At 39.4% G+C, this 10,163-nt stretch overlaps 1 protein-coding gene across 2 annotated transcripts; it reads right to left on the reverse strand.

Moving 5' to 3' along the window:
* Window positions 1-4: 4 nt before the first annotated feature.
* Pi3k92e (phosphatidylinositol 3-kinase 92E) lies at window positions 5-7,261 on the reverse strand. Of its 2 annotated transcripts, XM_071698973.1 has the most exons (10): window positions 6,525-7,260; window positions 5,254-5,712; window positions 4,740-5,177; window positions 4,230-4,660; window positions 3,858-4,145; window positions 3,505-3,783; window positions 3,105-3,374; window positions 2,724-3,038; window positions 2,174-2,636; window positions 5-2,078 (listed from the first exon to the last, which is right to left on the reverse strand). In XM_071698973.1, the coding sequence occupies exons 1-10, from the start codon at window positions 6,687-6,689 to the stop codon at window positions 1,947-1,949; spliced, it is 3,240 nt and encodes a 1,079-aa protein (XP_071555074.1). In that variant the 5' UTR covers window positions 6,690-7,260; the 3' UTR covers window positions 5-1,946. The 2 variants fall into 2 exon arrangements, with proteins under 2 accessions (XP_071555074.1, XP_071555073.1); XM_071698972.1 differs by having other exon boundaries at window positions 2,724-3,374; window positions 6,525-7,261.
* Between the last annotated feature and the right edge of the window lie 2,902 nt (window positions 7,262-10,163).

Consider the following 10,163-nt stretch of genomic DNA (forward strand, 5'->3'; position numbering starts at 1 on the left):
AAAATTCAGACTTCAGAGTTGGTTTTATTTACAACAGACACTGATCAATACAGAAAATTTATCCACGTTTTGTATAAAATTACATGTTCTGTTACTGTTACGAGACGATAGAAGAAAAATTGCCGATTGCAAGTGATTCTTGCCCGAGATGGTGTAACGGAAAATACGCTCGACGAACGGAGCCGGCTTCTTTTCCTCCGGATTGCGGTATCGCGGATGTGTGTACACCTGCGAATGACGTGAAAGAACATGCGTATATACGCGTGTAGAGAGCGTGGTTGAAAGAATGTATGCCCCTCTCTCCATCAGTTCCCGTATTGCATATTTACAGCCCTATCTACGGCTCTGATAGGGCCGCCGCGCAAATCCGTCTACAAAGAAATCAAAAGCAGCACTGAGAAATAAAATCCAGAGACTTGAAGATGTACATACGTGTATTATATCTATAATGTTATGTGTATAAAGTTTTCGTTTTCTCTCGTTTATCTCTCGACAATTTAAATATAATGCGCTAGTAAGATGATGATGATATGGATATGCAGCATTGACGCAGTCTGCAAACATTATTTATTTCTTTCTAGTGTATTAGAGATCATTATCTTATCTTACATTGTGAGGAGCGCGCGTGCGGTCGTGCGTTTTAGAGCCGTTTTAGAAAGCATAGCGGTCTATTACGTAGGACAGCGCTGAAGTATGAGTGGCCCTATTGATTTAACTATCGCTTAATATGTGGATAATAATAATAATAATAATAATATATTGCGGTATATTTATCAAAATATATATCTCTCGTATAGTGGCTTTTTTTCATTATTTTCACGTATATGTATCTCAAACACGACATCACGCGTGATAGTAATTAAGAAATTTTACTAGTTTTACCAGCACAAAACGTATCGCTATTTTTTTTTCGTTAAACGAGATACAAGTTTTTAAATATAAACATAAGAAAACCCCGGGAAAAAAATATCCTCGGTCGACGGAGCGTATTTACACGGATCGGCAATTAATTCGCAGGTCATTCGCGCAATCATATTTAATGGAAATATTCGATTATTTCAATTAAGATCGTCCCAGGCCGATCACTTGGTCATGATACTTTTACTATTACGGGCAATTTCACAAAATAGATATTGCTTTGGATTATCACACTGTCGTTATCAATGGTACGTAATAAATCATATCATCCGTTATCTGAACGATCATCAAATCTTTTCGCTTTTTCGAATTAAACAACGGCGCATGTCTTTTCTTGTTACGTTTGTGATCAATCAAATACAGCAGATACCTAGCAGTTTATTGTTGCAAGTAATATTCGCATGTATATCATACATATACCATCACAGGCTTTCGGCGTATCGTGACAAACAATTTTAGAATATCTAACTTAACGAGGTTTAATTGACTAATAAAATGAAAATAGTTTTACGAGATTAACTTTAACAATTTAGAATCCATAGAATTCGATCTTAAATTGAGTTTCAATCAAGGAGAACTTAAAAGGATTTTGTTCAATTGATATGTACCGTACGTCCGTGATTTAAAAAAGTATCATATTGAACGTAGGTACCGACTGCTTGTGCTGCACAAAGTAGAGCTCTAAACTGTACGAATGTATCAGAGTCTCGAGAAATCATTCTACTAAGTCACCTCTCGATAGTAAAAGTCCTATCACGTTGACACTAACAGCAACGATCGCCTTATACAGTCTCAAATACTGATTATGGTCGTCGATTTCCAATCTTGACGACAAGGCCTGTCAAAAGCGACAGCTTTATTTCTTTTTTTTTTCCAGTCTTAGACAAGCGGCCAAACGTGACACGCTTGCCAAGTATGTCAGCGTACATCTTAACATTACAATTTGTAACGCGACGTAAAGTCCGATGACGTCATGACAGCATTCTTGGATGCGTAGGATCTCTCACGCTATCGGCGATTGTTGCTATTCATGTAGTCTTATTGTTCTTGGACATGTTATGCGACGCCCAATTCAACGACGTTTTCCACGAGTTACAGAGGGCCTCATCGAATTTGCTTCTAAAATGTTTTTGTGCCTCACTTTCGGACATTTCTAGGACCTGTAAACACATGTAAATGCATTATTTGAATGTATCCATTTATAATAATATATATCGTCTTAATTGTATATTAATGCATCTGAATGTCACTGTACCAAGGTATCTCTAAGATAATTCAGATCTTTTTCCGACGAGAGTTCAGGCAGCCCGGTGGATATCATCATAGCGAATAGAGACAATATAAGTCCTCCGTGCTGGCGTAGAACCAAAAAGGCTTGCTCGCAATGATTCTGAAATCTTTGAAACTCGGCAGCGTGCCCTTTCTTCGTTTGACCCTTATTTATGACGTGTACGAAGTCATTGGTCAGAACGAAGGGTACTCGTTCGCGTCTGAATCCAAATTTCTCCTTAAAGTGACCCAAAATGTGACCAAAATCGACGTGAAACAGTTGTCCAGTCTTTTTAACCATTATATTGTCAGAATGTCTATCGGCTATCCCAAGAACGTACGTCGCCACACAGTAGCCTGCACAACTCAAAGTAAATTCCTCGATTGCTTTATTCAACGCCGCTTCCGTGTGGTTATGATCCTTTAGCCAAGCTAATAAGGAACCTCTCCTGTAAATATAAACAAAGAAGTTGTAAAGAAGTCTCACCGACACGTATTTGTCAAATTATATCGATATTTCGTAACGCGTTATTTACCTGAAGGCCGCCGTTGCGGAAAACGTGCCCTTTTCCTTCTGAATGTTTGCGATTGTTTCCGCATTTAGCACCACCTCTATCATCCCGACTCTGTTCTCCGTAGATATGCAACCGTATGGATTCATACGTAAATCCAAACCTTCCTTCTTCCAGATCTTATCCATAATACGTAGCATCTGAAGCGTCAACATGTCTTGTCTTAAGTCGTCTCCGTGTTTGAGGATTAAGTAAACATCTTCGCCAAAAGGATCACTATTCTCGAAAACCAGCCAGAGCGGACGCATCTTACTGTCCATTACACGGCATTTCTCAATTCTAAAAGAATAGAAGATATAAGAAATGTGAAAAATACCATGTTTAAAGAGTGAGAATAGTAAGCACTTGATGTGATTCCATCTAAAACTCGGATCGAGAGGATTAAGAACGTCAGATATCGCCTCCTGGCAATGCGCTTCCTGGATAATGTCCTGAAAGCCCTGAAGGGCCGCCTTGCGATCCTTCTTTAGCTTCACTTGTTGCGAAACACTCCTTAATTTTTCCAAACATTTCATCTCCTTAAATAATGATAGCATATGCTGTTGGCTTCCTCTGCAATATGCTTCCAGTATGAGACCAAAACGAACGGATACTGCGCCAACCTGCATTTCTGACCTAATACAATTTTCGAAAAACAAATAATGAGTAAATCGTAAATTATAAAATATAAGGAATAAAACATGAGACTCCATTGTAAATTATAATAAACTGGCACAAACAATATCACGTACAAAATGTCACTGACCTGAGATGCCAAAATAAAAAATGACCTATCCTCTGATTATTAAGTGCCCGCTTTAAGAGAAACTCTGTCAAAGGACACGCCAAATAATTTTCATGTTTTAAAGCTTGAGCCAGCTGCAATAAGTAAAGACTGAGATCGTCGTCGGTAACGTCTCTTAAACAGCGAACGGCGAAATTTCTGACGTTTTGATCAGCATAAGCGTAGTCTAACAACTCCAACGCTTTCTCTACTGGCAGTTTTGGCCATTGTTGTACGAGCGCCGTGGCCTCCGCTACTTCTCTATAAATGTGTACAAATTTTTGTTTTGTCATCTTGTTAGCTTTATACAAATAATCAATCAATTAATTTCTTACCTATGATCGTTCCATTCGACACATTGTAATAGTTTAGCCAAAAGTGTCGGGATTTCGCGAAGACAATGATGCCTCAATGTCCACATCGTCTTCTTCTCTTGTTCATGTAATTCGTGCAGCGGATCCCTATCGGCTAGTAATCTCAATTGTTCCAATTGTTGACTAACATCAGACTCCTGATTTAATTCGTCTTTACCCAAGCGCTCATTAGATTGTTCTCGCAATGATTCGGCATATTCTACCATTTTTTCTGGCGTAGGATAGAGGACGCATTGATCTTTTCCATAACTAGAAAATAATAAGCACATATAATGCATAACGTAATGTACAGATACATTATATCACTTTCTCAACTAGAAAAAAAATAATTACTTTGGAAATGTTAACATGAGAGCAGCTGCCCTGTCTATGTGTGGATTGGAGACTACTGTTCCAAGAGGATGAAGCAAATCATCATTTTGTATATCCTCCGCATATGTCCATGTGTATAATGTCATAGCACCCGTTTTTAATTGGGACTTGAAGTCATATATCGTCGTATTCGCCCAACATAAAGGATTTATGAAGAACTCTTGCTTTGAATCCCTAATCAGTTTCCTGCTTTTTAAACCCTTCGCAGTTTTACTGATCTCGTATAATACAAAGCACAGCCGTGCCATCCGTGGTATATCCCTGACTTTAATGTCGAATTTGAGAGTTTCTTCCCATTCACAACTACCATCGGAACTTACAATAATTTCTTTGGTTTTCTGACTTTCGCAAAGGGATTTTCCACCGTGAAAAAGGCCAGCTTGCAGTCCAATCTGTATATACAAAAGAAACAAGAAACAGAAATCACACAAATTTCAAGTAATCTTATTTCAAAGAAACACTGAAGCATACCTCTACAGTACGGTGCGCGGCATCGCAGTTAAGTCGAGAAATTCCATTCACGGTGAAAATAAAAGGTTCTTCAATTTTCCACACCGAGATATGCTTGCCCTTTTTACGTAACGTTAACGTAGAGGACGAGGGTTTCGTACGTTGCAATGTATCCACGTCCGGATTGTCGAAAGCGTTATCTTGGTCCACAGGTACACTCTGTTTGCTGAGCGTAACCAGCGTAGGCATGATGTCTTTCGCTAAGCAATCTTGAATATAGCCAAATTGTATGAGCGGAATATTATCGCCGATCAAATACTCTTCCTGCCCGCAAACTTTAAGCGTAAAGTCGCTTGGTAGTTCGCCGCGAGTCTTCAGAGTATTTGCCCTTTTGTTCAGGATTGCTTCGAGCAGTTCAGGAGGCGTAGTAGTATGCGCTATTTGAAAGGTAAACGATGCCTGCAACAATGTCAATTTAAATGAGAATTTGTCCAAACGGTAGTTCCAAATTCCAGATGAAATAATTTTGCCTTACCTCCGAATTTTCGAATTTAGTAACTAAAACGATATTTCCGTCTTTCAAACGGGTCTCAATATTCTTAGGTACAGTAGGCGTCGGCGCTATCCTCGAAGGAAACTGATAACGCACTTTTTCCATCCAGCATCTCTTCTGTCTACTTAACGCCACGTCGTCTCCCAAGAGCCGCATCTTCCATCTGAAGTCATTGACCTCGGAATTTTTCAAGGCGGCAAACTCGTGCAGTCCTTTACCGATTAGGACACCAATTTGCGAGTCTAAGTTCCTATCACTTTTTATACCCTCACGTTCTATAACTTTTAATACCGAACAAAAGGGTCTTATATCACAGAGACGTCTTGTTTCATCTTGCAATTCTTCTATCTCTGCATTCGAGTTAATACACGAAAATACATATGACGGCGCGTCTTTCAATGTTCCGTGAAGAGGATACTTGCTAGCCTCGTCCCACAGATCCTGTCAAGTATCAATCAGTTTATATTTCTGCATGTTTATGTAGCAACCCTTTAACTGTGTGACTTGGAATACTTCATACGCATTGACCTATGAATATTTATTTGTGCTCACAATGTAAAATATATATGTATCTATTAAATAGTTGCAAATTTAAATAAACATAAAATAAACTCTATATAAGTGTTTTTATTAGAATAACGTATGTGTCCCTGAATATATCTATTATTGTTAAGTTACTGTAAAATAAATACATTTCTGTTTTTATACTATACAACTAATAGCGAATTTGTGTGCTTGCACTAGCGCGCACTGAGTGTGTACTAAGGCTTGTTCTTAGTCAATTCTTATATTTACAGATCATCTTAAATACTTTCTGAAATGCTTCTTAGCCAGTAAAATGATCTATACAGCATCCATACAGATTGTTTAATTGGCTAAAAAGTTTTTAAATGTGTATTTAAGCGATGTTAAATATAAGAACATATTATAAACAAGCTTAGTGCGCACTAGTGCAAGCGCTCGAATTCGCTAAGGCTGCGCTCTGATATTCACTGTCAGTACTGAAAATCTATAGTGTATGTATATATGTGACATAAAATATAGATTTTTAGTGAGAGTAAATATCAGAATGCAGCCTAAGATGCAAAATGTAACCTTTTATTTTTTCATTCAACCACACATTTCTGCCATGTGGTGGCAATCACATGCAAATATGCATTCCGCTGGCACAGTCAAAAGGTTAAAAGGGAAAGAGAAAGAATGTTGTTTTTCCCTACAGAGATACATTGTATGCACAATGTATACTTACTCACCTCCTTGATCTGATCTAAGGTAATATTGCGATTGATCTCAAACGGTATGACAACACCGTTTGGCATCAGGCACGTGAGTTCCACCACTGCGGGCTCGTGCGCGTCCCCGGGCCGCTCCGCCCAAAAGTTATATTTGTATGCATTCGGTATATTACCGTGCACCATGATGGACAACAAAATCGGTACTCCGTCAGGCACAAGTAACACGCACGTACGGTGGGCGAGCACCACGTACGTCAGGATTCCCTCACATCACAGGGGGAGACGGAAGCGTTATCAGAGACATCTCCTAAACCGTTCATGTTGCACGACGAAACCGCGGCACATCCTGCCCGTAACCCGTTTGTGGTAGGAAACAAAACGGATGTCGTAACTGGTCGTAACGTCGAGGTACTCGCTGGGTACGTTGCTGTTTACTCCGAATTACGACACAACCGTGAGGCGCTCTCTCACTCTCTCCCTCCCTCCCTACGCCCCTCTCTCACACACACACGCATACACGCACACACGCACACACGCACACACTCACTCTCTCGGGGGGCCTCGCGCGTCCTCGCGCCACGGGTGTCGCCTCACATTTGCGACGTGGCGCAAAAAACGCGTCTCAACTGGCGCATCTTTTTAAACAGGACCGATGCCTCGTACATTTACGTGCCAAGATACAAATAATCATTATTGTCTACACGTAATAACAATGCACGATTCCGCCATTATTTACCTCGCGTTCAACCAGCGACCATGATATAAAAAGACAGGTGTGTAGCATTTCCACGGACATGCGCAGTCGTCATTTTCTTTGACCAATCAGAAATTTATTATCCGAAATGCAAGAAGGAACATGGGTCCTCCCATGAAATAACTATACTCTATTCCACGAGAGAACATTAATAGCGTTTTTCACTGGCAGAACTGGTGCGCACTCAGTGCACATTAAAGCCGTTGTACACTGATTTAATCTCTAATATTTAAAGTAAAATGCAAATATTTCGACTGATAAAATACCCAGTACATATTTTGCCAAATAGTGCAATAAAGAATATTGACGATTTCATGATTTAACCCGTTTATATTAAACATACACTTTACGTTGGTTTGTGTACGACGGCTTTAATGTGCACTGAATGCGCACCAGCTCTGCCAGTGAAAAACGCTATAAGGCCGTGCCACATAGAAAAACTTAAGGTGGGTTTTCATGGGCAGTGAAATTAGAGCGCTAAAAAAGTAGGTAGGGATCCTTTAATGAGGGATAGGACACCGAGACTGCAGGATGCGGATTGGTCGTCCGCCATTAATGGGATAATTCCGCTTTGAGTATATTTTAGTAAAGATAGTCTATGGCCGGTATTCATAGTCGGTTCTTATATTTAAGACCATCTTAAGGGGATGCTGGAGCCGCAGGCGAACTCGATCAGCGTCGATAAAGAAGTGCTCACCGACTATATCTGTCCTTGTATAGACAAGGATATAGACAAGGATAGCACCTAACCTTGCATCTTCCACTGGTCTAAGTAATATCTTTTTTTTTAGGCTTCAAATCTTACTTCTAATTGCACGATATTATTCCTGACAGTTTTTTGTAGAGGGCTGCATCACTATTTTCTATAGAAAAACTGCAGAATTTTTGTATAAAGCAAATATTGTCGTCAGGTGAAGACAATATTTATAAAAATAAAATTTTTTTTTAGTTTATCAGAAAAAATCATGTACAGCCCTCTACATTTTTGTGCGTACTTTAATCGTGTAAAAGGATTTTCCATTCTGTTCAGCCAATTCAAAGATATTGCTTAGACCGATTATGCCTTGTCGCTGTCACTCCAGGATCCCCTTAAGTACAATCTTAAGATGTCATTAAAAGCCATTGCACGTAACAAAGTTTTAGTCATAATCGTAAGGCCTGGTCTACAATGGGTGTTGTAAGTCGTGAGTCGTAAGAATTGACCAATCATAGTTCATTATTCTTCAACCGCAAGGAGAATAATGGACTGTGATTGGTCAATTCTTACGACTCACGACTTACAACACCCATTGTAGACCGGGCATAAGGCCGTAAGAAAATAGACCAATCGCAGTCGATTATTCTCAATGGCCTAGTTTACATCGATCACTTGATACGCGTATTAAATAGTAAATAACTAGTAAATTAGTTTGATTATTGGCTGATTAGTTCAAATATACTATTTGATACGCGTATCAAGAGATCGGTGTAAACTAGGCCAATGAGCTCGAAGAATAATCGAGTGTGATTGGTCTATTTTCTTACAACCTTATGATTATGACTAAAACTTTGTTACGTGCAATGGCCTTATGCTGGGTCTACAATGCGAGTCGCAAAGTCGTGAGTCGCAAGAATTGACCAATCACAGTCGATTATTCTCCTCAAATTCGACTGTGATTGGTCAATTCTTGCGACTCACGACTTTGCGACTCGCATTGTAGACCCAGCATTAACCAATCACAGAGCCGTATTAGCGACCTTGAAATAAGATCTGATTATGAATACCGGCCTATAGTATATGTGGTCATAGTTTATGACATATGACCACAGTATAAAGCTCCTTGCACAATAGGCGATAGCGATAGCGATAGCGACAGCGACAAGGTTGCCGACAAAGCTATACCTTTGTCGGCAACTTTGTCGCTGTCGCTATCGCTATCGCTATCGCCTATTGTGCAAGGGGCTTAACTGTACATACTGTGTCATAATAACTGATAAAAGGCGATTTTTGGCGTGACTCTGGTATAAGCAACCAACGGGTACCAAACTGCACCAGAACCAATAGCAGCCACGGATAGCGACTTTGGTATATGTATGTACCAAGCCATACCAAACGATCGCCAAAAATCGCCTAAAGTGAGCAAGAGAAAAAATAAAAGTGTAAGCATTGTACTAAATCCAATTTCATTAAAATTGAATGTGATTTTATATTATTATTTAATACTGAAATAAAAAAATTAACCTCAACTATAAATCATCAAATTAACTAATATTGATAAATAAAGCTCAGACTATCGCGTCAACACATTTTTAGTATAAAAATGATTTTCAAAATTGTTCTGTTTTTTTCATTTATTGAATTTACAAATTTGCTAAATTTATATAAAAACTCTTAAATTTACAACGCTAAAACCTACTTTACATGCACACATCCTTCTTACTATTAATAACGTCTCATTATTCATGTTTCTCAGGGCGGCAGTGTGGTCTAGTGGTAGAGCGCCAGACTCGTAATCTGAGGAACCAGGTTCGAGTCCACTAGAGCCATGGAATGTTTTTCCGAAAGCTGCGCCCCTCCGTGCAAGATTTAGGCCCCTTGTGCGGAGCAAACTGGGCTCCGTCTTTCGGAAAGAGACGTTAAGCAGTTGGTCCAAAGGGTTAAGTGAGAGGAGAAAGAAGGAGGTACTAGATTGTGAACCCTACGAACAACAATGTGTGAATTTTGTATTCCAGTTACAAAAGTATTATGGCATGTATCTACGAGAGAAAAGCAGAGGGAAATCGCTAATCTATCAGAAAAACTACCTGCTGTGCATGATCAGCGTCTATCAATATTGTGATCAGCGCCTATCAATTTATTGCATATCCCCGGGGATATGCCGGGGTCTCAATTACCTGCATAAGTTGCTTATCCAATCGTACAG

The sequence above is a fragment of the Temnothorax nylanderi genome, unplaced genomic scaffold (genome assembly GCF_030848795.1).
Source record: "Temnothorax nylanderi isolate EJ_2023f unplaced genomic scaffold, tnyl_v1.0 TNYL_tig0017_pilon, whole genome shotgun sequence".
Taxonomy (NCBI): domain Eukaryota; kingdom Metazoa; phylum Arthropoda; class Insecta; order Hymenoptera; family Formicidae; genus Temnothorax; species Temnothorax nylanderi.

Excerpts from the sequence above, each read along its gene's own strand:
- Pi3k92e (XM_071698972.1), bottom strand. The coding sequence starts at position 6,689 with ATGGTGCACGGTAATATACCGAATGCATACAAATATAACTTTTGGGCG. Across the intron at positions 5,713-6,524 it reads CCTTAGATCAGATCAAGGAG|GATCTGTGGGACGAGGCTAG; the intron begins GTGAGTAAGTAT and ends GATACTTGACAG. Across the intron at positions 2,637-2,723 it reads TCCGCAACGGCGGCCTTCAG|GAGAGGTTCCTTATTAGCTT; the intron begins GTAAATAACGCG and ends TTATATTTACAG.